General features: G+C 43.2%; 1 protein-coding gene and 1 pseudogene across 4 annotated transcripts; one reads left to right on the forward strand and one right to left on the reverse strand.

Annotated features, from left to right (window-relative positions):
• Positions 1-1,083: 1,083 nt before the first annotated feature.
• Positions 1,084-16,259, reverse strand: LOC145517440 (HLA class II histocompatibility antigen, DO beta chain). Of its 4 annotated transcripts, none has more exons than XM_081519872.1 (8): positions 15,919-16,259; positions 10,041-10,121; positions 9,616-9,707; positions 3,593-3,859; positions 2,893-3,174; positions 2,142-2,252; positions 1,846-1,877; positions 1,084-1,688 (listed from the first exon to the last, which is right to left on the reverse strand). In XM_081519872.1, exons 3-8 carry the CDS (start codon positions 9,704-9,706, stop codon positions 1,653-1,655), a joined length of 819 nt encoding a protein of 272 aa, XP_081375998.1. In that variant the 5' UTR covers position 9,707; positions 10,041-10,121; positions 15,919-16,259; the 3' UTR covers positions 1,084-1,652. The 4 variants fall into 4 exon arrangements, with proteins under 4 accessions (XP_081375998.1, XP_081375996.1, XP_081375997.1 ...); XM_081519870.1 differs by having other exon boundaries at positions 3,593-3,862; XM_081519871.1 differs by lacking the exon at positions 10,041-10,121.
• LOC145517441 (tRNA wybutosine-synthesizing protein 5 pseudogene) lies at positions 13,168-13,639 on the forward strand (annotated as a pseudogene).
• Positions 16,260-24,791: the final 8,532 nt, after the last annotated feature.

A 24,791-nucleotide genomic window follows, 5' to 3' on the forward strand; every position in this document is an offset into this window, starting at 1 on the left:
GACAAATGTCATATATTAACGTATATATATGGAATCTAGAACCATCCGTCCTCATGGGACTGATGAACCCTATTTGCAGGGCAGCAATGCAGACACAGACATAGAGAACAGACACAGAGTGGGAAGGAGAGGGTGGGATGAGCTGAGACAGCAGCAGTGAAACGTATATATTACCATATGTCAAATTAGAGAGCCCTTGGGAATGTGCTGTATGACCTGGGGAGCTCAGATCAGGGCTCTGTGACAACCTAGGGAGGTGGGATGGGGTGGGGGGTGGGAGGGAGGTTCAGGAGGAAGGGGACATACGTATACTCACAGCTGATTCATGCTGATATATGGCAGAAACCAACACAATATTATAAAGCAATTATCCAGTTAAAAATAAAGAAATTTAAATTTTTAAAAAGACTCCTAAGCTAGAGTGTCCAAGAATTTGTACCTGAGTAAATAGACCACAAAGAAATTTTTTAAAGTAGTTGATATAACGGCCCAGATATGATTACTTTCTACTTTTTTAAAAAAAAATTAATTTGCTCTTTTAAAATATTTATTTATTCGTTTGACTGTGATGGGTCTTAGCTGTGGTTCACAGGATCTTGTTCAGCTGTGGCGTGCAAACTCTTAGTTGCGGCCTCTGGGATCCAGTTCCCCGACCAGAGGTTGAATCCAGGCCCCTGCCGTGGGAGCACAGAGTCTTAGCCACTGGACCACCAGGGAAGTCCCATGATTGCTTTTTTAAATTTTACTGAGTTATAGTTGATGTACAATGTTGTGTTAATTTCTGCTGCACAGCCAAGTGATTCATTTGTACATATATATATATACATTCTTTCTCATATTCTTTTCCATTCTTGTTTATCCCAGGATATTGAATATAGTTCCCTGTGCTAAAGAGTAAGACCTTTTTGTTCCTCTATCCTGTATATAATAGTTGGCAAACATATAATTCCTTTTGAGAAGAGGGAGGAGGAGCTTTGATTGGCCCACAGCAGAGAGACTTCTGCAGTGGCTGGAAAAGGTCTAGTTCTTGAACTGGGTGTTGATTACAAGGGTTTTGTCTTAAGTCATGTATTAAATTACACATTTTATGTGGTTGTTGGTATCTCGGTTTTATTTTAAAGGAAAAAAAAGACTTTAAAAATCAATGAAAACGGGACTTCTCTGGTGGTCCAGCAGTTATGATTCTTCACTTTCACTGCAGGGAGTGCAGGTCTGATCCTGGTCGCAGCGCTTGAGATCTCGCAGGCCTCACAGTGCAGCCAAAAATAGAAAACAATGAAAAGGGAGCAGTAACTATCTGAACACGTGTCTTCTGAAGACTGCGGGGCTGCGTTTGGAGGAGAGGAAATTGAAGACCACGACTTGCAGGCTTAGGGCTGGACCACAGAAAAGTAAACCATTTGGGGCTGGAAGGAGCTAGGTCTTGGGGGAATTTCTGGGCACTGTCCATGGGAATGAGGACTCGTGTGGACAAGGAGGAGGAGGGTGAGAGATGCGTGACCTCAGAACACAGCACTCCAGAGCTAGTTCAGGACTCCTCCAAGGTCTCACAGAACAAGTCATCCCGAACATTGACCTCACAGCGTCCTTCACTTGGTCCAGGGCCACCTGACTGGTCTTCAGGCTCCCGGGGGAGAAGCATCAATTAGAACCTAGTGCGGCTGTGGTGGAAGCACTGCTCTTGGGACCTGCAGGGACAGCAATAAAGTCTCGTGAGGTCCCCACCCTCCTGGGCAAGGACTCAGCAGACAGCGCACCCAGCCAGAGCCTCTTACATCTTACCCCTCCCTCTGCCAAAGGCTTGGTGACTGATCTGGGACCCAAAGATAAGGAAGGAGACATTACCTCATTGCCAAGCAACGGAGTCACCACACGTCCTGGAATAAAAAAAAAGAAGGAAGAAATGGAATGCATCAATTAGGATCAAAAGTGATTATCCTGAGTGGTGGGAGATGACCCACAGTATCAGAACTCCATCTCCCACTACCCCCTGGAACGTTTCTGGCTTCAGAAAAGACTATCCCAGTGATCCCTGAGAAGTACGGTCAGCCTTCGCCTGTCACACATCTTAGACATTAGGAAAAGTGGAAAGTGGGGGAAGCTGGGGGGTAGGTGGCAGGGTGCTCCCCCAAAATTATTACCTTTCCGAGCCCTGATGTGGATAACAATTCCCACCAGAAAGAAGACTAGCCCAACCAGGAAGGCTGCAGCTCCACTCAGCATCTTTCTCCAAGAATATTCAGACTGAGCTCCTATGGGAAACAGGTCTCAAAGTTGGCCAAAAGCTCCCAATATTTGGTGCTCCTTCCTAAAACTCCATCCACTTGCGATGCAGAAGACCCCGGTTCAATCCCTGAGTCAGGAAGATCCCCTGGAGGAGGGCATGGCAATCCACTCTGGTAATCTTGCCTGGGAAATCCCATGGACAGAGGAGCCTGGCTGCTACAGTCCATGGGGTCCCAGTCGAACATGACAGCGACTAACATTTTCTCCTGAAATCCCAGGGCCTGTGCTGGACAGCAATACAATGCTGTCCAGAGAAAGAATACATCTCTGGGTCCAAGGTTTGTACTCATGGGTTTCTGTTAATGATTCTGATGGCCCATAAGAATGCCCCCCTAAATGCCAAGGCTAAAGTAACAGAGGACATGAGTTCCCAAAACTGAAAGTGAGTGACGTGGTGATTAGACTTCCTTATTTCTTGGAAGATCCAAGGATAGCTATCTGCCATGGTTTTTCCCCACCCCAGCCCAGCGACCCCAATTTCTATGACTCCTTCAGGTCAGAGGGAGGAACTAGTGCTGTGGCCAAGATGAAAGCAGAGGTAACACAGGCCCCATCCTGAGTCAGGTCGACCCGAGCTGGGTCCAGAAAGTACAAGCTGGTTCTCACTCCACTCCACAGCAACAGGGCTCAGCAAGCTGGGATGCTCAACAAGGCAGGTGTAGACCTCTCCAAGCTCAGGCGTCATGGCCAGCATCACCGTCGTCTGAAAGGTCCAGTCTCCATTCCTGATGAGGCCAGTGGACATGACCCCCTCTCTCTGTTCCTGCCCATTTCGGAACCAGGTAATCTTGATGTCCCCTGGGTAGAAACCTGTCACCAAGCAAAGCAGCAGATTGCGGTGCTGCAGGGCTGGGGTCTTCTCCGGATACACTGTCACCTCTGGTTGTACTAGGAGGGGAGAGAAAAAATGAGAGGTGGTGAAGGAAATCCACAGAGCCGACACCGGGGTGCCTTTAGGGGCTGTCTCTGCCCTGCATCTCTTTCCCAGATCACCCACGTGGCAACCGGAAATGGGAAAGCTCACCTCCAGGACTCAGACACTGGAAATGTCAGTGTCTGCAAGGAGGATGCAGGCTTTATCAGACACACCCACAATTTTCCTTGTGTTTGGGAAGACACTAGCCCTGGTATCTGGGACCCAGATCACAGTGACCTGACCCCTGAGTCACAACTGGGGAAAGATCATATATAGTCTCCCCTGCACTTGACCCTGATGGATAGATACCCTGAAGCAGGAAACTGCCCAGGACAAGGGAGAAGAGTCACGGCCAGGCTCCCACCAAGGAGACCTCAACTTCCACCTCACCTCTCCTCCCCACAGTGAAGGGTGCTCCCAGCTCGTAGTTGCGTCTGCAGAGCATGTCCACAGAGGCTCTGCTCCTTGCCAGTATATCCGACCGATTGTTCCACAGCTCAGCGTCGGGCTTCCCCAGCTCCGTCAAGGCCACAAACATCCCCAAGTCGCTATCGAAACGTGCATACTCCTCCAGGTTAAAGATGAATCTGACCACAAACCGCACCTTCTCTGTCCCATTGGTGAAGTAACAGTCAGCCTTTGCCTGGGTCACAAAATCTTCTGGAAAACCAAAAAGAGACTATGAACCAGCCCCCATCTTTAGGAAACCCATACCTGGTATATTACGACAGACGATATGGATTGGAGAGGAGGGCTTTGACCTCAGTAAATCTGACAAAGTAGCCTCTGCTCCTCTGGGCCCCACCCCGGTTCCTCTTAGCAAAGAGACATCCATTCTTTAAAACAGAAGTGGTACACATATACAATGGAATATTCAGCTCAGTTCAGTTCAGTTGCTCAGTCGTGTCCAACTCTTTGTGACCCCATGAACCACAGCACACCAGGCCTCCCTGTCCATCACCAACTCCTGGAGTCCACCCAAACCCATGTCCATTGAGTCGGTGATGCCATCCAACCATCTCATCCTCTGTCGTCCCCTTCTCCTCCCACCTTGAATCTTTCCCGGCATCAGGGTCTTTTCAAATGAGTCAGCTCTTCGCATCAGGTGGCCAAAGTATTGGAGTTTCAGTTTCAACATCAGTCCTTCCAATGAACACCCAGGACTGATCTCCTTTAGGATGGACTGGTTGGATCTCCTTGCAGTCCAAGGGACTCTCAAGAGTCTTCTCCAACACCACAGTTCAAAAGCATCAATTCTTCAGCGCTCAGCTTTCTTCACCGTCCAACTCTCACATCCATACATGACCACTGGAAAAACCATAGCCTTGACGAGACTGACCTTTGTGGACAAACTAATGTCTCTGCTTTTTAATATGCTATCTAGGTTGGTCATAACTTTCCTTTCAAGGAGTAAGCGTCTTTTAATTTCATGGCTGCAGTCACCATCTGCAGTGATTTTGGAGCCCCCAAAAATAAAGTCTGACACTGTTTCCACTGTTTCCGCACCCATTTCCCATGAAGTGATGGGAGCGGATGCCATGATCTTAGTTTTCTGAAAGTTGAGGTTTAAGCCAACTTTTTCACTCTCCTCTTTCACTTTCATCAAGAGACTCTTTAGTTCTTCTTCACTTTCTGCCATAAGGGTGGTGTCATCTGCATATCTGAGGTTATTTCTATTTCTCCCGGCAATCTTGATTCCAGCTTGTGCCTCATCCAACTCAGCATTTCTCATGATGTACTCTGCATATAAACTAAATAAGCAGGGTGACAATATACAGCCTTGACATACTCCTTTTCCTATTTGGAACCAGTCTGTTGTTCCATGTCCAGTTCTACTGTTGCTTCCTGACCTGCATGCAGGTTTCTCAAGAGGCAGGTCAGGTGGTCTGAGATTCCCATCTCCTTCAGAATTTTCCACAGTTTATTGTGATCCACACAGTCAAAGGCTTTGGCATAGTCAATAAAGCAGAAATAGATGTTCTTCTGGAACTCTCTTGCTTTTTTGATGATCCAGCAGATGTTGGCAATTTGATCTCTGGTTCCTCTGCCTTTTCTAAAACCAGCTTGAACATCTGGAAGATTACTCAGCCATTAAAAAAGAACAAAATAATGCCATTTGCAGCAACATGGATGGACCCAGAGATTATCATATTAAGTGAAGTAAGTCAAAGGCAAATATCATATGATATTATTTAAATGTGGAATCAGAAAAAAAAAAAGGGTACAAATGAACTTACCTACAAAACAGATATAGAGTACAGATATAGAAAACAAACTTAATGGCCGCCAGGGGTAAGGAGGGGAGGGATAAACTGGGAGATCAGCAATGACATAAACATACCACTGTATATAAAATAGCTAACAGCAAGGACCTACTGTATAGCATACAGAACTCTACTCAATACTCTGTAATGGCCTATATGGGGAAAAACATAATGAACAGAGTGGATGTATGTATATGTATAAGTGATTCACTTTGCTGTTCACCTGAAACTAACACAACATTATAAATTAACTGTACTCCAATAAACTTTTTAAAAAAAGAACACCCTTTCTTCTTTAAAAGAAGCCTGAGGTCCAGCCTATCAGGCCAGCCAAATAGGAGACATGTCACCCAAAGAAGCAAGTCAAAATGAGTCCAGAGACATGAACATTCATTCAACAAATATACATTCATTTGACCAATATTTATAGACTGTTTGTGTTTTGCCCGACAATATGTTAAGTGTCTCCAACCCAGGCTTTCAGAAGCCCAAACTTTTAATTCTCCTTATTATCAAGTCAAAACCAACCATCCATGTATGGAATAGTTCAGTTTTCTTGCCATTAGCAGGTTCATTCTATATATTCCTTCTGGGGTAAAATGAAAGGAAGATGGAGGTGGGATAAAAAAAAATGCAGAGTAGATTCACAGTAGTAGAAATTTCCCTTCTACTTTCCACTCATATGAGTTTTCTCAAGAATTTTCTCCTGTACCTTCTCCTGCGCACGATTACTCGGAGACCTCATCCCCTTTGTTGGCTCTAGTAAGGTAATGACCTCATCACTTCTATCAGCTTTGGGCAAAATAATATTAACTCCTGGTTTGAATATGCCTTTATCATCATCATCACCATCGTTGGCCCTATATGTACAGTTCTAGTGGGTGTAATAACATGGTGATAAGGAATATACGCTTAACTTAAACCTTCTCTGAAGCCTTTAATATTAAACACTTGCGCTAAAGAGTGAAAAATCCAAATCCAGGGATTCCCTGGTGGCTCAGTGGTTTAAAAAAAAAAAAATCTGCCTGCTGATGCAGGAGACACAAGTTCAATCCCTGATCCAGGAAGATCCCACCTGTGGCAGAGCAATTAAGTCCCTGGGCCGCAACTACTGAGCCTGTGCTCTAGCACCCCAGAGCCACAGCTCCTGCAGCCTGCGTGCCCCAGAGCCCAGGCTCTGCAGTAAGAGAAGCCAGCGCAGTGAGAAGCCTGCACACAGCAACTCAAGAGTAGCCCCCTGCTTGTCCCAACTAGAGAAGAGCCCACACAGCAGCGAAGACCAAGCACTTTAAAGTAATTAAATACATTTTTTAAATTACTTTTACAACTCCAAATCAAAAAAAATCCAAATCCTTCAATATTCTATGATAAACCATAATGGAAAAGAATATGAAAGAGAATGTATATATTTATATATATACATATATAACTGAGTCACTTTGCTGTACAGCAGTAATTAGCACAACATAATTCAACTATACTTCAATAAAAATAAATTTAAAGTAAATAAGTAAATAAATAAAAATCAAACCCATTCTCCATTATGATTTTCCACTTTCAAAGTACCTTACTAGGATTGGCAGTGATTAGTTTGAGCTCTATATTAACTTTCATGCACTGTACCTCATTTCTAAATGGTTCATGTTCTCCAAACAGTTTTAATTTTCCAAAGTTATTTAATCAGTCTTCTTAGGTGAGAAAAAGTGATTGTTTACGATTGCCTGGATGTTTGTATCCCCCCACCAAATTCATAATGTTGAAATCCCAAATCCCAAGGGTGATGATGTTAGTTGGTGGTGTCGGGGGAGGTACCTCAGTTGGGAGTGTGGACTCCTGATGACTGGGATTAGCACTCCCAGAGAAGAGGCTCCAGAGAGTGCCCCAACCCCTTCCACATGTCAGGACACAGAGAAAAGGCACCAGCTCTGGACCAGGATGACAGCCTTTCCCAGGACACAACCAGGCTGGAGTCTTGATCTTGGAGTTCTCAGCCTCCAGAACTTTGAGAAATAAATGTCTCTTAAACAAGAGACCCAAGCTGTGGTATTTGTCATAGCAGTCCAAACAGACGAAGATAATGATAGTTGTCTTAAATTTGAAGATATGGACAATTTTAAGAGAGAAACTGGTAAATGGCTGTGGGCTAGGTCTCAGTTAACTGGAGTTTTAGTTCTGTATCTAGTGGTTTTACATAGAAACAGACACTTCCCCTTCCTGACCTGCTTCCCCATCAATAAAGACGGGGCTTCAGTTCACGTACACCACCACCAAGGTAGAACTCAAAGGCATTTGGGTCAGGTAAGAAAAGAAGTAGAATGTGATAAAGCAGACATGGTACACATGCACAATAGAATATTACTCAGCCACAAAAAGGAATAAAATGGGGTCATTTGTAGAGATGCGGATGGACCTAGAGACTGTCATACAGAGTGAAGCAAGTTCAAAAGAGAAAAACAAACATCGAATATTGATGCATGTCTGTGGAATCTAGAAAAAATGGTATAGATGACCTGATTTGCAAAGCAGAAATAAAGACACCGACGTAGAGAACAAACGTATGGATACCAAGTGGGGAATGGGAGGTGGGGGGCTGAAACTGGGAGATTGGGATTGATGTATATACACTATTGATACTATGTACACAATAGATAGCCGATGAGAATGTGCTGTATAGCACTGGGGACTCTGCTCAGTGCTCTGCGGTGACCTAAATGGGAAGGAAATCCAAAACACAGGGGATACATGTACGTGTACAGCTGATCCACCGTGCTCTACAGCAGAAACGGACACAACACTGAAAAGCAACTACACGCCAATAAAAATTAATTTTAAAAAATTAAAAAAGTAAGCTTTTTTAAAAAGCAGAATGTAATTCAACACACGATGGCATTTACTAATATTTTAAATACACACGGAAAGCTGCTACATCTTTTCTAAAGCCACCCTGCTACTTAAAGCCACAGCAGACACGTTGGAATGGAAGGGAGTGGGGGAATAGAGAGAAGAGAGTCCTCCTTCTAATCAGTGATGACGAGGCGCTGTGAACTCGCTGGGAGAGAGAACGCCACTTCATGCACCTGAGAATAATGTAAAAGGACGTTCAAATGGGTTAATAATGTAAATTAACCAGGAATGGTCTCCCTGAAGAAATGGCATTTTGGCTGAGATGTGAAAGGTGACCTTTCCTGATCTCAGATGGCTGATCTGCTTTCATGTCTAAGTGCAGAGGAACTACTGGGCTGAGTGTCAGGAGGGCAACATTCTTCCCGGGTCAGCCAGACTGATCTCAAACTCACATGAGTCTCTAATCTCCAATCTCCTCTTTCATCTTACAGTCTAAATTAGAAAAAAAATTATTTTTCAGTCAGATCTGTGCCAGAGTTTAGATCTTACTGATCGTGTGCGTGTGTGTGTGTGTTGTTGTTGTTTAATTGAAATTATAAGCTCAGAGAGGTTTCTGTTCTCCAAGAACAATGATCTTCTCACACCCACCCTCCTCACCCCTAGGTTTTGTTCCTCTTTTGTGTTTAACAAGACTGGTGTTCAAAGTGGTTCTGTTTTTAGAATGTTGTGTCCTGTTTTCTTCTGATAAATATGTTTTTGGAATGTATTGTCACTTCATGTTTGCATAGCTTAACTTCTCAGCTAGAAAAATAACAGTAAACATGTGTCCCTGGCAACCTGAGGACGGGCATCACACATTCAATTTCTCCTGTTTGTCAAATCGCTTGGCACAATCTGACCATATTACAGAGACTTAAAAATGTCAAATGAAGCCAAGTCTATATATGCATAAAGAAACAGTCACATATAGAAGCTGTTACAATCATCAAACTCCTGGCTGAAAGACTGGCTATTTTCAGACTGCCTCAATTTTCACAGTTCTCCAGATGGCTGTCAATACCATAAGGACCCTGAGCAAGCAATCCGTTTCCCTTTTGTTGATCAGTGGCTCTGGGACAGGAAGTCCCTTTCCCCGCTGGTCCATTTCATGTGGTAAAGAGGGAGGGAAAGCTTTTCTGTGAGAAAGAAGACTCCGACGCCTGAGCTGCTTCCTGTCAGGACTGGAGCCTGGACCTGTAGGGAAAGGCCTCTCTCCCCCGTGGCAATGTGTGCCTGTACACCTGAAAGAAATCACTGTGTTCTTACCTGGAGAATCTCTGCCCTGAGTCACAGAAGCATCCAGCCTGAGAACCGTGCATAAGAAGGCCACCACCCAGGAAACCCAGCTAGGACTCATTCTGGAAGAAAACAAACGAGACAGGAAAATCTTCACCTCTTTAGAGCAGGGCTTGGCCACACACACTCAGTCAAATATTCATGCAGAGCAGAGACGTCTTTCTGTCTTCCCTGGGATTGGAAACTCCTCATCCAGATAACCAATCAAGATAGAGGAGCTTCGTGTCATTAGGTGCTGGGTAGGATGCCTTCATAAAGTCATGTGATACCACTCAAGAACCGATCACCTGAAGAATCATTGACCACAGTTCAGGTACTTGGAAACTGGACTAGGAGAGAAAAGATAAACTACTCTACAGGTGTGTGGCCTCAGAAGGACTAGGCAGGTTGTTTACCGTGGATCTTTGTATCGTTATCCAGCACGGTCCCTGGCCTGCTGTGACCAGTAGGTCTCCATGGTGATGTGGTGACCGACCCTGCCAACAGAAAGCATCTAAATGGAGACAACAGCAGATAGCATTCCAAGGCCTGGGCCGTACGGGGACTCAGGGAAAGGGTTATTAGAGAAAAAATGGAAGAGACTGAGAATTCTCTGGAGAGGAGGATTTCCTATAAACCAAGAGAGGGAAGAAAAAACAAACATGGAGAGAAGCTTCTTGAAAGAATAAAATGCTGCAAAAAATGTTTAAAAGGATAAAAAGAGAGAGTGTGGATATGTGTATGCGATTCACTTTGTTGTACAGCAGTAATTAACACAACATTGTAAATCAACTATACTTATAAAAATTTTAAAATATGAAAAGAGTTTGGTGTGTATCTGGGAGACAATAGCTTTCATGGATTTATATTTATAATAACTTGGTGAAAATAACACATAAGCATGGATAGTGAATCTAAATGTTAAACTTCTTAAGCTAATAAATGTAGATTTGAAACAATGTTTAAAGAGGATAAAAGAGAAAAAAGCATTATTATGTTTTAGAATTAATGGGGCACCAGTAGCCTTCAGTGGAACAGAGTATTAAAAGAAGAGGCAATATTTCAAAAAGGTAAGAGTGAATTAAAATGAGAAAATGAAGGCAGTAGATGTTCCGGAATTTTGGAAGTTGAAATATGTGCACTGTTTTGTTGTTGTTCGGTCCCTCAGTCATGTCCGACTCTTTGCTACCCCGTGGACGGCAGCACGCCAGGCTTCCCTGTCCTTCACCATCTCCCGGAGCTTGCTCACACTCATGTCCATTGAGTTGGTGATTCCATCCAACCATCTCATCCTCTGTCGTCCCCTTCTCCTCCCGCCTTCAATCTTTCCCAGCATCAGGGTCTTTTCCAATGAGTCAGTTCTTCGCATCAGGTGGCCAAAGTATTGGAGCTTCAGCTTTAGCATCAGTCCTTCCAATGAATATTCAGGACTGATTTCCTTAAAGATTGACTGGTTTGATCTCCTTGTGGCCCAAGGGACTCTCAAGAGTCTCCCGCATTGCAGGCAGATTCTTTACCATCTGAGCCACCAGGGAAGCCCTGTAAACTTCTTAGTTAATGATATTATTGGGTAGGCCAAAAAATTCTATTGATCCAAACGTATCTGGGGCCAACTCAATACTTTCTGAGGGCTTAAAAGTGATTTGTCTCTATGCTGAGGGTCAGTCACCTTTAATGTTAGTACTTGTTTTTATAGCTATCTTCTGCAGTGATGAAAGTGAGAAGTGAGTAACAATGGTTTAAAATTATTTTTTTCTATGAAATTGGCTACTTTGGTACATATGAGGAATGTATGAATCTGAGTGTACCTTTAAGTTAGATTTGTATATATAAATAGAAGGTAAAAAGAATAAAATGCATTGCTTCAAAAAAAAAAAGAAAGAAAGAAAAAACACTTTTTCAGACCCATGATTAAAATAGGAAGATTTGAAAACAGGGAAATGAGGAAGTTCAAGCTGTGCGTGGCTTCAACAAACTTATATTAGAACAAGGAAAGATCTTCTGCTAAAAAGAAACTGGAAAACAAAATATTTGATAAGTAAGAAGAGCAAGACTTCTTTTTCTCCAAAGTAATTGATAAGTATATTACAATTTAATTTGCCTCTTGATCCATGGCCCAATATTGTGGATCCTGCAAGATGAAACAGACATGTTTCTCATCCACAAGAAACACAAAATTTGGGTGGAGTGACAGAGACTATCCAGTGTAATGTCAGGAGGAGTCAAATCAGCTTTAAAGCTTGGGCACACAAGAAAATTCAAGCCGTCTAGAAAGAGTGCAGGACGAAGCTGATAAAGTTGATATTTGACACAAGTGGCCAACAGGGAATGTTACAATTCGGAATCCCCAGGGCATGGGGACAACAGAGAAGGAATATTAACAGTGAAACAAAAAAATGTGTCAGGAATGCCTTAAAAGTTACTGTTTGGCCACAATAAATATATGTATGCCCACTACTTCACTGAATGGGAGAAGAATACAGTAGATTTTAATGTTTTCTTCTTCACTTCCGTAAGGGAACACATGTTTTGATGGGTGTGTAAGGTGGGATTGTAATGGTAGTAGACCCAGAGAGTCTGGAACACTTGAATTATATGTTACCGAGCATGCCAAGATGGCCTCAGCTACCCACAAATGCAATATTCTTTTCATAATGTAACAAATGTAATACTCTACTCATAAATGTAATAGCAAATTGTAAATAAAAGGCTTACCCCATTATTAGCCGGTCAAATCCCCAATGCCCTAATAGATGGTTTTATGATAAAGCTTCTATGAAGCATGAGATCCCAAGCAAGTTTCTCATGTTTCCACTTTTACCGCTAACCAGCTGTAAATCCCGAAGGACTAGAATTTCCAAGCACACAAAGTGTAGGAAGAAGAAAGATGACGGGTCACAAAGGAACTCTGTTAAAGATGGCAGAAATAAGATTCCGGAAAAGAAAGGCAAAACGTGGAGGCTCCCCGGAGTTGAACGGGAACAGGCGTGAGCAACTGCGGCCTGGCAGCGTGTCCCCGTACCCCAGCTCAAGGGTGACTCATAGGAGCCGTTCATGGGACACCTGTATCCCCAGAGAAAACCTCTGGTGTTGAAAGGAATTGATTTGGGAGCAAATGGACAAATTACCTAAGCCAAATCAGAAGGAGGAAAAAAGTGAAGATTCACGTTGCTGCAGTTGCCCAGGTGGACTTCTTTAAAGTTTTGACAAGTTGGTACAGAGGGCAACTGAAGAAAACCATAAGGAATTCTTTATATCAGAGGATCTATTGTACTTCATGCTTCGTGGATCCAGTTTTTACTACAAGCATATATAGAAACATCTCTTCATAAGGCCACCGGAGAGCATTAATAGGAAAGACTGAGAAGGACAACCTTGGATCACTTGGAGAAGACCCTAGAAAGGACCTTGCAAATATCAGAAAGCAGTTTCCTTTATTGGAAGGAGATACTGAGTTTCCAAAATTCTTCGAAGAACGGTTCTTTTCCAGTGTTTTTCAAATTAGGCTCACCAAAGTTACAACTTTGGATCCACTATAATGTAATGGATAACTTCTCAATACAAGCAACAGGGAAAAAAAAAATGTGGTATACTATTTAGCCCGCAAGATGCCCCATATTTATAATTATAAGGTATTAAATCAGAAGTGCCAAATATAGATAACCCAGACTTATCTAAATATCCACTGGTTTCCAAGGCTAGATGGTATGCATGTTTCCTTAAAGCTGGAGATGTATTTTTCACTTCTGCTTTATGATTCCATAATATAATTTCTGAAAAGTTTGGAGTGGGAGTGAATGTCTTTTGGAAGCACCTTCCCTCTGAATGCTATGGCAAAATGGATACCTACGGAAACAAAGATCCTACAGCAGCATCAAGAGCTGCACAAATTTTGGACAGAGCCTTAAAAACCCTCGCAGAATTGCCAGAGGAATATAGGGACTTCTGTGCAGGGCGAATGGTTCTGCACATTCAAGATAAAGCTTATAGCAAGAAATCTGAATAAATAATGAGCTGAATGCAAGGAGCATAAACATTTAAATACAATTCAGTTCAAATACTGGAAAAGTGTAACAAGATGCAAATTAATTTTTTAAAGACTTATTCTTCTCAGGGGGGCACTAGTGGTAAAAAAAATCTGCCTGTCAGTACAGGAGACAAAAGAAACATGTGTTCAGTCCCTGGGTTGGGAAGATCCCCTGGAATAAAAACGGCACCCACTCCAGCGTTCTTGCCTGAAAACTCCCATGGACAGAGGAGCCTGGCGGCTACAGTCCATGAGGGTCACAGAGTCAGACACGGCTAAGCATGCACACACACAAAAATAGGAAAGGCAGCTCAACCTCAGATTTTTAAATTAAATAAGTATGAAGGCGGGGGGAGGTGAAATGCAACTTTGTAACCTTTAGTGTCCCCCTACTCTTAGTAAACATGCCCTGCCCTGGGATCTGAGGCATCAGAATAAATATTTCTTCCCCTGGAAGAACATGGCAGGAAGAATAAGAAAAAGATGGGGACAGTTCTCTGGTGGTCCAATGGTGAAGAGTCTGTGCTCTCACTACCATGGGCCTGGGTTTGATCCCTGGTTGCGGAGCTAAGGTTCCACGACCTATGGGAAACAAAAACAAAATCAAAATTTTAAAAGAAAGAAAGAAACAGATGGGGCAGTATGGAAGACGTTGCTAGCGTTCACCAACTTTCTCTGTTCCTTAGGCATACGGAAAACTTCAGCTCCTATTCTCCTATAGCTGCCAGAGACTAGTTCTAGCCCCCCTGAGAGGAGAATCCTCCCACATTGATCGTTAAATTCTGGAGGACTTTTCTCTTCCCCTATTGTAACCGGCCAGGACCCTATGATGTCTTCCCAGAATAGAACCCCCACCCAAGTCCTCCACCTGCCTTCCCTCTGTAGAAAAACCTCAATCGAAGAAATGAGAAAATGCAAAAAAAAAAATGAAGCAGTCAAACAAGACAAAATAGTAATAGCTGAGCCGTTATACAAAGGCAAGGACCTTTAGTTCCTCCTCAAGGACTATAGATAATATTCTGAGTCATATCCTGTGAGCTGTTTTGCAGATACTGAAAGCGCTCCCTGGAGGAAGACCTTAACTGTAGGCTGCCCACAAGCATGTAGACCCCAGATCCCAGGAACCAGAAGGCTGATGATGCTGACTCCAGATTATCCCATCACCGACCAATCAGAAGAATGTCCACGAGCTGACCACCCCCCTGCTCCTTGAACACTGTGAGACTCCTCACTACTTCCTCCTCCTGTACCCCCCCCCCACAGCCTGGCAAAGGAATAAAGTTATTTCTTTATACTTCACCAAAACTCTGTTGCCAAGATGTAATCTGGCACTGATGTAAAGAGGTCCAATTTTGGCAACATCACCAAGTCACCCAAAACAGGCTTGTACTCAAATGTGGGAATCAGTATATAAAAGCAGTCTAATGAGACGAGTCATTGGGGAAAGAAGGTCCCTGGAGAATCACCTGAACCTACAACAGATGCTGTGTGAGTCAGAAATAACTTGCTTAATTAAGGCATTTGATAATGGGTCCTCCCTGGAGGTTCAGTGACTGGGACCCCACCGCAAGGGGCTCGGGTTCAGTCCCTGATCAGGAACTAAAACCCCATAGGCCATGCTGCTACTGCTGCTAAGTCACTTCAGTCGTGTCCGACTCTGTGTGACCCCATAGACGGCAGCCCACCAGGCTCCGCCATCCCTGGGATTCTCCAGGCAAGAATACTGGAGTGGGTTGCCATTTCCTTCTCCAGTGCATGAAAGGGAAAAGTGAAAGTGAAGTCGCTCAGTCATGTCCGACTCCCAGCGACCCCATGGGTCTGCAGCCCACCAGGCTCCTCCACCCATGGGATTTTCCAGGCAAGAGTACTGGAGTGGGGTGCCATTGCCTTCTCCGCCATAGGCCATGCAGTGCGGCCAAAAAAAAAAGGCAGCAGCAGTCCTTGTTACCACAGCCTCACTTGACTTGCTAGGACAGGAACCAGAATGTCGCCCAGAGTCCTCAGGTAGATTAGAATATTGATGAATTAAGAGCCTGACCACAGGTCAGAAATGGACTAAGTGTATGGATGTGTCACCTGTTGTGAGTGTGAGTGTTCTGGCTGTGAGTGTTCTAGAGCTGGGTGGGGGTGTTGCCCCAGTCGGAAGGGTGTATGTGGTGCTGAGTAGGAAAAAAAAAAGGTAGCCATCCGAAGGAGCTTGAGCCGGTGAATTTTAACTTCCTTCTTTCTTCACACAAATACCTATGTATCTTCCTCATGTATCTCACCTGGTCTGAAAATGAAGAAAAATGTTCTGCTTGGGGCTGAGTGAGTGAGAACGAGACCTGGCGGTACCAGAAGCAGTCAAGGCCGGAGATGAGAAGGCCGCTCAGGGCTAAGCCTGTCTCCCCACCTCTGCCGCCAGCGCCCTGGCAGGGCTCCTGCACCTTCTCTCAGAGAAAAACCAGAGCCCATGGGGAGAAGAGGGCCGTGGGGCCCAGAGAACACAGATAAACGGGGCTTGTGCTTGCGTTTGGAGGGAGGAGAAGGACTCCTTAGATGGGGAAGACTGGAGGATACAGATGCTGGACCGGAAGTTAGCAGCGCTGTTCTTTCTCACTTCCGGTGTGAATGTGTCACAGCGCGTACGTTCTGAAATCTAACTTGACTGCGTCTTAACAGTTAGAGTTAATATCTGTCAGCTGCTTGTTACGAATCCTTTTTCTAGGCACAGTATGAATATGAGGGGCAGGAGGAGGGAGACAGAGTCATCAGAACAACCCTTCACTGGGATACTGTCATGACTTCCCTTCTACAGGTGAAGTAATGAGAGAATGAACCAAAGTTCGCAGGAAGTTAGTCCACGGGCGATGCTGTTTTCATTGCACTGTATTTCTTACTTGGGAACCCAGGAGAACCTCATTTCTACATCTTTAACATCCCTGCAATAAGATGCACAAAAGGTCAAAATGACTGAACAATCGTATTATAACTTTGGTGCCAGGATAGACCTCCACCCCTGTCTCTTAAAAAGAAGTCAGTGGTCTCATGGATCAGGAACAAGGAATGCCAGGGAGACCATCTGTAGGAAAAGGTAGCAAAGTCAACCAGAGAGAGAAGGCAACACCAACCGGGGACTCTCCCTTGCCATTGGCCTCGGATACAGCTTGAATAAATCGCAGCACCTGGCTGGTCCAATCAGAAGCTTTGTTGAGTCGTTTTCTGTACTGCTTGCCAGCGTCCCCAGTGGGAGGATTTGGGTTTCCCACGCTCTTCAGAGAAACTAGACATTTCGGGGAGACAGCTAATAAACAGAGAGGTCATGCCTAGTTGCCTTCTCCCACATTTTTGTTTTTTATTCTACTTGTATGCGTTTGAAAACTAAGATGGGGGGGTTTATTTTTCTTTTCCTGCCTGACTTCAACCAAGAGCTCTACTTCATAGAGATATGGGCTTTTCTGTGGTTTTCCCCCAGAACTCACTTCTCATTTTGCACCCCTCTTCCGCTTTGCCTCCCTGTTCTCTAGGTAGTGAGAGAAGCTGGGGGTGGTAGATGCAGCTGTTCCTTTAGGGTGTTAAAAAATCATTCTATTACCTGCCAAAAGTATCTCTTCAATCGCTATCTTGGTGACTTTATTATTTTTTATTGAGATATAATTAGGTTACAACACTGTGTTAGTTCCAAGTGTACAACATAGTGATTTGATACTTCTATACATTACAAAGTAATCAACATGATAAATCTAGATACCATCTGTCATCATACAAAGTTATTACCATAGTATTCACTGTTTTAGCCACCCTGTGGATTTCATTCTTGTGACGCATTTATTTTGTAACTGGAGGTTTACGCCTCTGAATCTCCCTCACCTATTTCACTCATTCTCCCCAATCCCCTCCCCTTTGGCAACCACGTGTACTACGTGTCTTTCTGCTTTTTGTTTGTTCACCTGTTGTTTTTCAGATTCCACATATAAGTGAAATCATACAGTGTATGTCTTTCTCTGACTTATTTTGCCTTAGTGTGATACCTGCTGGGCCCACCCATGTTGCTGCTAAAGGCATGATTTTATTTTCTTACAGCTGAGTAATTTTCCATCGTATGTATGTACCACATCTTCTTTATCCATTCATCTACCAATAGACACTTAGGTTGTTTCCATTTGATTTTGTTTCCTTTTCACTTAATTCACTTCATTTCATTCTTTCCTTTTATTGATATGAGTAATTAAGGTCATGACTTCTCCTCTGAACACTGCTTTAGCCATATCCTAAAAGTTTTGATACGTGATTTTCAATTGTCATTTTTCTAGAAATTTTTCAGTTGTTGCTTTCTCACTCTCTGGCCCAAGAGAAACACTGTTTCTTTAAGTTTCCATGTGGAAGGGCATTTATCTTTTCTGACCTTATTATTATTATCTAGTTTGTTTCATTATAGTCGGAGAATTGTATCTAAATCATTCCTACTTTTGGGGGGAAATTACTGAAGTTTATTGTGCCAGAATGTGTGGTCCATTTTCCATACTTTGTTGAAACTTGAAAAATTGTGTTCCCAGTTTTCTTTCTTTTTTTTTTTTTTTAATTTATTTATTTATTTTAATTTTTATTTTTTTTAATAAATTTATTTATTTTAGTTGGGGGCTAATTACTTTACAATATTGTAGTAGTTTTTGCCATACATTGACATGAATCAGCCATGGGTTTACATGTGTTCCCCTTCCTGGACCCCCCACCCACCTCCCTCCCCATCCCATCCCTCTGGATCATCCCATTGCCCCGGCCCTGAGCCCTTGTCACATGCATCGAACATGGAATGGTGTTCTGTTTCACATATGATAATATACATATTTCAATGCCATTCTCCCAGAACGTCCCACCCTCACCTTCTCCCTCAGAGTCCATAAAATTGTTCCATGCATCTGTGTCTCTTATTCTGAGTGTTCCCAGTTTTCAATGAGAAGATGTTAATATACATCCATCAGATCTAACTTTTGACTAAGTTGGTAGCATCTTCTGTGTTCATACCTTTTGTCTACTTGATTTCTCTAGTCCTAAGAAAAGTGAATTAAAATCACCTATTACTACCTTTCTGAATATTTCCCTAGTATCTTCCTTAATTTCTGCTCTATGATGGTTACTTGTATGCTATTTGGAACTTACATATCTCTTAGATATCCATTTTTAATTTTACACTTTCCATTATAAAGTGCCTTTTTGTCTCAATCAATTTGGGGAGATGGATCTGAATGTCACCTTGTTTAATAATAAGATTGCGACCTCCGCTTTCTTTAGGTATACATTCTCTTTTTTTATGCCTTTGTCTCTCATTTTATTTGTTGAATAAATGAATGAATCTTTCAGGATTTCCTTAGCAATCCAGTAGTTAAGATTCCATGCTTTCTCTGCAAGAGGAGTGGGTTTGATTTCTGGTCAGGGAACTAAGATCCACATGCCACATGGAGTGGCCAAAAAATTAAACTTTAAAAATGAAAAAAAAAAAAAAGAATCTTTCTGAGTCACTGTATTTTTAAGCATATCTTTTGTATATTGTAAGCAGCACAGTTTTGCTTTGAATCTAATCTGAAAATATTTTAACTTTAAATGAGTTAAGTCCATTTACAATTATTAACATGGCAAATGGATTCAGTCTAATTTTCTATTAAATATGTTTATATGAGTATTGCATTTTTTAAACCTTTCACTGTATCTTTTTGTGTTTTTCTAAATTGCAGTCTTTCAGATTTTTGGGAAGGTGTTTGTGTTGGCATTATCTTGAGAATTTTATCTTTATATAATGCAGTTAGTTTCTCCCTTCTTTAGATAGTTCCTATTAGTTTTCTACTATAAATCTTCGAAAACTAGCTTATATTCCCTCCCTTTCTCTTCAACTGTCTTTGTGTATACCTTTGTATTCTTAAATATGTTCTAAATATGTGAAGTTGGGCAAAGTCCACCTTTACCTAGCTCTGTGTCCCAGGCAAGTGAGCAAATGTTTCTCAGTCTCCATTTCTCATGCTTACAATTGGGAAAGTAACACATGCCACATAAGATTACCTTAAAGGTACAGTAAGGTATGGCAGGGTTTTAGCTAGCAGGAGCGCACAGAAAGCACTCCGTGAATGATTATTGATACTGAATATTGTAATTCATAAAAGTCCTTGAAACTCAGTATTTCCCAGGACCAGCAGATGGCACTGGATTCAAGTAAATGGATGCCCCTCTCACTCAGCACCTAAAACAGGGAAGATCTTTGTTTTCCCTTCCCCCTGGTCCTTTCTCTGCAGATTCTGACAACTCCACACTTCCTTCAGAGGCCCCACTGCCATTCAGAGGCAAGTGGCTGCCCCACCCAGCTGCGGCGTGAGTGAAAGACTTGAAGTTCAATGTTGTTCCCACACTGGGCAGGGCAGACAGGGTGGGAGGTTGTTTGGGGACCCACAGTAATCTGAGAGTTTCCTAAGATTCCTCTTCACCATTCATATCTTGCTTTGGAAAGAGCAGCACATGACTGAGTGGAAAGACCCTGAAGGTAAGTGATGAGAAGACAGGGAGTTTAAGGGGTGGGAGTCAAACGGTGACGGGCAGTGGGAGCAGAAAATGAAAAGAACTAGAACTGGACTTCCCTGGTGGTCCAGTGGTTAAGAATCCACCTGCCACTGCAGGGCTGCGGGTTCGATCCCTGGTCTGGGAAGATCCCACATGCCGTGGGGCAACTACACACCACAACTACTGAAGCCCAAGTGCCCTAGAGGCTGTGCGCTGCAGCAAGAGAAGCCACCGCATCAGAAGCCCTCGTACCGCAACCAGAGAGTGCCCCAGTTCAGTTCAGTCACTCAGTCGTGTCCAACTCTTTGTGACCCCACAAACTGCAGCACGCCAGGCCTCCCTGTCCATCACCAACTCCCAGAGTCCACCCAAACCCATGTTCATCAAGTCGGTGATGCCATCCAGCCATCTCATCCTCTGTCATCCCCTTCTCCTCCTGCCCTCAATCCTTCCCAGCATAAGGGTCTTTTCCAATGAGTCAACTCTTCACATCAGGTGGCCAAAGTATTGGAGTTTCAGCTTCAACGTCAGTCCTTCCAATGAACACCCAGGACTGATCTCCTTTAGGATGGACTGGTTGGATCTCCTTGTAGTCCAAGGGACTCTCAAGAGTCTTCTTCAACACCACAGTTCAAAAGCATCAATTCTTCAGCACTCAGCTTTCTCTATAGTCCAACTCTCACATCCATACATGACCACTGGAAAAACCATAGCCTTGACTAGACAAACCTTTGTTGGCAAAGTAATGTCTATCCTTTTAAATATGCTGTCTAGGTTGGTCATAACTTTCCTTTCAAGGAGTAAGCGTCTTTTAATTTCATGGCTGCAGTCACCATCTGCAGTGATTTTGGAGCCCAGAAAAATAAAGTCAGCCACTGTTTCCACTGTTTCACCATCTATTTCCCATGAAGTGATGGGACCAGATGCCATGATCTTAGTTTTCTGAATGTTGAGCTTTAAGCCAACTTTTTCAGTCTCCACTTTCACTTTCATCAAGAAGCTCTTTAGTTCTTCTTCACTTTCTGCCATAAGGGTGGTGTCATCTGCATATCTAAGGTTATTGATATTTCTCCTGGCAATCTTAATTCTAGCTTGTGCTTCCTCCAGCCCAGCGTTTCTCATGATATACTCTGCATATAAGTTAAATAAGCAGGGTGACAATATACAGCCTTGACGTACTCCTTTTCCTATTTGGAACCAGTCTGTTGTTCCATGTCCAGTTCCAACTGTTGCTTCCTGACCTGCATACAGGTTTCTCGAGAGGCAGGTCAGGTGGTCTGAGATTCCCATCTCTTTCAGAATTTTCCACAGTTTGTTGTGATCCATACAGTCAAACGCCTTGGCATAGTCAATGAAGCAGAAATAGATGTTTTTCTGGTACTCTCTTGCTTTTTCGATGATCCATCGGATGTTGGCAATTTGATCTCTGGTTCCTCTGCCTTTTCTAAAACCAGCTTGAACATCTGGAAGTTCACGGTTCACGTATTGCTGAAGCCTGGCTTGGAGAATTTTGAGCATTACTTTACTAGCATGTGAGATGAGTGCAATTGTGCGGTAGTTTGAGCATTCTTTGGCATTGCCTTTCTTTGGGATTGTAATGAAAACTGACCTTTTCCAGTCCTGTGGCCACTGCTGAGTTTTCCAAATTTGCTGGCATATTGAGTGCAGCACTTAATCCCTTATGACTATGCAGTAGAAGTGAGAAATAGATTTAAGGGACTAGATCTGATAGACAGAATACCTGATGAACTATGGATGGAGATTCGTGACATTGTACAGGAGACAGGAATCAAGACCATCCCCAAGAAAAAGAAATGCAAAAAAGCAAAATGGCTGTCTGAGGAGGCCGTACAAATATCTGTGAAAAGACAGGAAGAGAAAAGCAAAGGAGAAAAGGAAAGATATACCCGTTTGAATGCAGAGTTCCAAAGAATAGCAAGGAGAGATAAAAAAGCCTTCCTCGGTGATCAGTGCAAAGAAATAGAGGAAAACAATAGAATGGGAAAGACTAGAGATCTTTTCAAGAAAATTAGAGATATCAAGGGAACATTTCATGCAAAGATGGGCTCGATAAAGGACAAAAATGGTAGGGACCTAACAGAAGCAGAAGATATTAAGAGGAGGTGGCAAGAATACACAGAAGAATTGTACAAAAAAGTTCTTCACGACCCAGACAATCATGATGGTATGATCACTCACCTAGAGCCAGACATCCTGGAATGTGAAGTCAAGTGGGCCTTAGGAAGCATCACTACGAACAAAGCTAGTGGAGGTGATGGAATTCCACTTGAGCTATTTCAAATCCTAGAAGAGAATGTCCCACTCACCACAACCGGAGAGTGTCCCACTCACCAAAACCGGAGAGTGTCCCACTCACCACAACTAGAGGAAGCCCTCAAGCATCAACCAAAACCCAGCACAGCCAAAAAAAAAAAAAAAAAACAATAAATAATTTTTAAAAAAAGAACTGGAACTCTGGACAAATCAGAATTACTAATGCCTGTGGTTACCAGGCAGACAACACTTGTAGGAGTCTGTTGAATACACTGTTGGGGAATGTTTTTCTGTGTCTCTGAAGTCAGTCTTACCTGGGACTGTCCCTCAAGGATAACACATTTTCATGACTTCTTATGATCCTAAGGTCTGCTGCACCTTCCTGTTCTGCCCATCCAGATGCCTGAGTTTCCCTCCCAGCTCTCTCACTGATGGGCTCTCTGATTTCAGGCCCCTTTCCCTATCTGTAAAATATTTGACAGCTATACTATTTTTAAGATGTCTTTCAAGTTTTAGGTGTTATGAATCCATGGGTGTAATTATACTGAGGTTACCAAAGAATTTTAATAGATTCTTTTCTCCGTGAAGACTATAGCTCCCACAACGTAGGGGATACAGAACTTATTATTCCTATTCTACAGATGGAGGAAAGACAGTTGATGGGGAGGGAGAAGAATCAGGCCGGCCTTCTCTTTCTCCCAATGCTTATTTCACCCTCGGTGAAATTTGAAAGGCTACTGACTCCAGTATTCTAGCCTGGAGAATTCCATGGACTATACAGTCCATGGGGTCGCAGAGAGTCAGACACGACTGAGCGACTTTCCCTTTCACTTTCTCTCTCTCCCAATGCTTATTTTGCCCTGGGTGAAATTTGAGCAATAAACAGGTGTGGAGCAGGACAACCGCGGATGAAGTAAAGGTTTACACGCATAGGAAGTTACTTACTCTGGCCTCGCCCTGATCCCAGCAGTTGCCAGGCAGAAACAAATCCAAAACAACAAAAGTTTTGGTGAGTTCATTGCTAGTCTGGTAAGTACCTGCTACTTCTGGGAAAGCGAAAGTTTCAGTTTTCTAAAAAATAGCAAATGTTAAGACCTTCCAGGAACCAGTGACGTGTACAGCTTTGGAATGTCAGTGATTTGTATGTGTAAGGAATATTGAGATGGAAGACAGTAGAGGAAGGAGATTTATTCATTTACCCAAAACATTTATTATTATCATTCAATGTGAATGGAGCCCTGTGCCACGCAGTAGATATAAAGCTTAAGAAGACAGATGGCCTCCCCTGCAGGGGCTCACGGTCTAGTTTAAGGACAGAGGTCGATGGTGGGGGTGGAGAACTTAATAGGGACAGTGAGAGAGGTGAGCCCCCGGAGCAGAGCAGCAGGAATGCGTGGAAAGGAACACTGAGACTATAAGAGAAGGATTCCCGGGAGACTTAAACCCTGAGGTGAATCTTAAAGAACTAGGGCCTAACAGGAGAGCCGTTTAGGGAATGGCAGGGAGCACCATATTCAGAGGCACAAAAATATCAGGAGGGCAGGAAGTTTGTCATGGATGAAACGTCCTTTCCAAAAGGAAAAGCAGAGAGAAATGGGCTAGATAAGCTGTGTTTCTGGGGAAGAAATATCAGCGCAGAAAAGAGTAGGGACACAGGAAGGGTTTTTCAGGAGTGATACTGCTTTACTCATCCCCTAGAAAGAAAAATGACTTCATTAACAACGTCTGGAAGAGATGAACCAATGGTAGGGGAACCTCTTTGGACATGAGATCATTCCCCTGTGGCTCAGATGGTAAAACATCTGCCTGTGATGCAGGAAACTCAGGCTCAATCCCTGGATTAGGAAAAACCCTTGGAGAAGGGAATGGCCACCCACTCCAGTATTCCTGCCTGGAGAATCCCATGGACAGAGGAGCCTGGTGGGCTACAGTCCATGGGGTCGAAAAGAGTCAGAAATGACTGAGTGACTAACACTTTCACAACACAATGAATGAAAGTTGTAACAATGGGATTAGAGAGAAGATAAGGGATTCAGAGCTGTTCACAACTAGAAGTGAAAAAGAGCTTTACGAGATCTGATTATACAGTAGACTATAACACAAGATGCAATATAATTGGTTGAGAGTGTGGACTCTGGGGTCAGGCCTGGATTCCAAGTCCAATTCCACCACTGTGCAGCCTTGGGAAAGTCCTTTAATCTCTTTGAGACTCAGTTTTCTCATACACACAATGGGGATAAGGGTAAACAACCTCAAACGGTTGAGGATACGGATTAAAAATGATAACACATGAATAAGACTTCGCATATTTCCTACACATATTAAAACACTGTACACAGTA

The sequence above is a fragment of the Giraffa tippelskirchi genome, chromosome 8 (assembly GCF_054371585.1).
Source record: "Giraffa tippelskirchi isolate mGirTip1 chromosome 8, T2T-mGirTip1v1.2.pri, whole genome shotgun sequence".
NCBI lineage: Eukaryota > Metazoa > Chordata > Mammalia > Artiodactyla > Giraffidae > Giraffa > Giraffa tippelskirchi.

What these genes read in the sequence shown, in the direction of transcription:
- LOC145517440 (XM_081519869.1), bottom strand. Translation starts at nt 9,706, where the DNA reads ATGAGTCCTAGCTGGGTTTCCTGGGTGGTGGCCTTCTTATGCACGGTT. An exon ending in CTTCACTGTGGGGAGGAGAG is followed by an intron (nt 3,175 to 3,592) that starts GTGAGGTGGAAG and finishes CTCCCCTCCTAG; the next exon opens with TACAACCAGAGGTGACAGTG. An exon ending in CCCTGTTGCTGTGGAGTGGA is followed by an intron (nt 2,253 to 2,892) that starts GTGAGAACCAGC and finishes TGTTTCCCATAG; the next exon opens with GAGCTCAGTCTGAATATTCT.